General features: G+C 29.3%; 1 protein-coding gene across 1 annotated transcript in view; it reads right to left on the bottom strand.

The window, feature by feature from the left end:
* ENU1_151500 (RNase P subunit p30 protein) overlaps positions 1-410 on the bottom strand; it is a gene marked incomplete at both ends in the record, with an annotated part of 2,859 nt that overhangs the window by 1,418 nt on the left and 1,031 nt on the right. The window contains one exon of the mRNA XM_008860611.1: positions 10-364. Coding sequence (XP_008858833.1) covers positions 10-364 — 355 coding nt within the window. The remainder of the gene's footprint in view (positions 1-9; positions 365-410) is intronic.

Genomic DNA, 410 nt, shown 5'->3' with positions numbered 1-410 from the left:
TCAACATACTTCCATCCAAGAAATGAATCTCTCACAAAATATTTTGGAATATGAACTGTTCCAGTAGATAGATATTCACTTTCCATATTTCTTTGTTTTTCTTCATTCTTACATTTTTCTTCAGTAGCAGTTATTTGGTCTCCTTTATAAATTGCGTCTGTTACTTTTTTCCAGAGTTTGTCACTTTCCCATTCTCCTTGTTGATTCATATCAATGGTATATCTTGGTACACTCTTTCCCTTAATGTCATCAATCTTTAATAAACTTTTCTTTACTTTGTCTTTACCACAATAAAATAGTTCTTTATAATAATTTCCCCATATTTTATAAACTTCCTCCCCATTTTTAGTTATCTTAGCGTCTACTGTTTGATACTTATCAGATGAAAATGTTCCTTTTACATTAAAAAT

The sequence above is a fragment of the Entamoeba nuttalli genome, assembly GCF_000257125.1.
Source record: "Entamoeba nuttalli P19 unplaced genomic scaffold asmbl_6299, whole genome shotgun sequence".
In the NCBI taxonomy this organism is placed as follows: Eukaryota; Evosea; order Mastigamoebida; family Endamoebidae; genus Entamoeba; species Entamoeba nuttalli.
The sequence above is the reverse complement of the archived record's forward strand: the minus strand, read 5'-3'. Positions and strand labels throughout refer to the sequence as shown.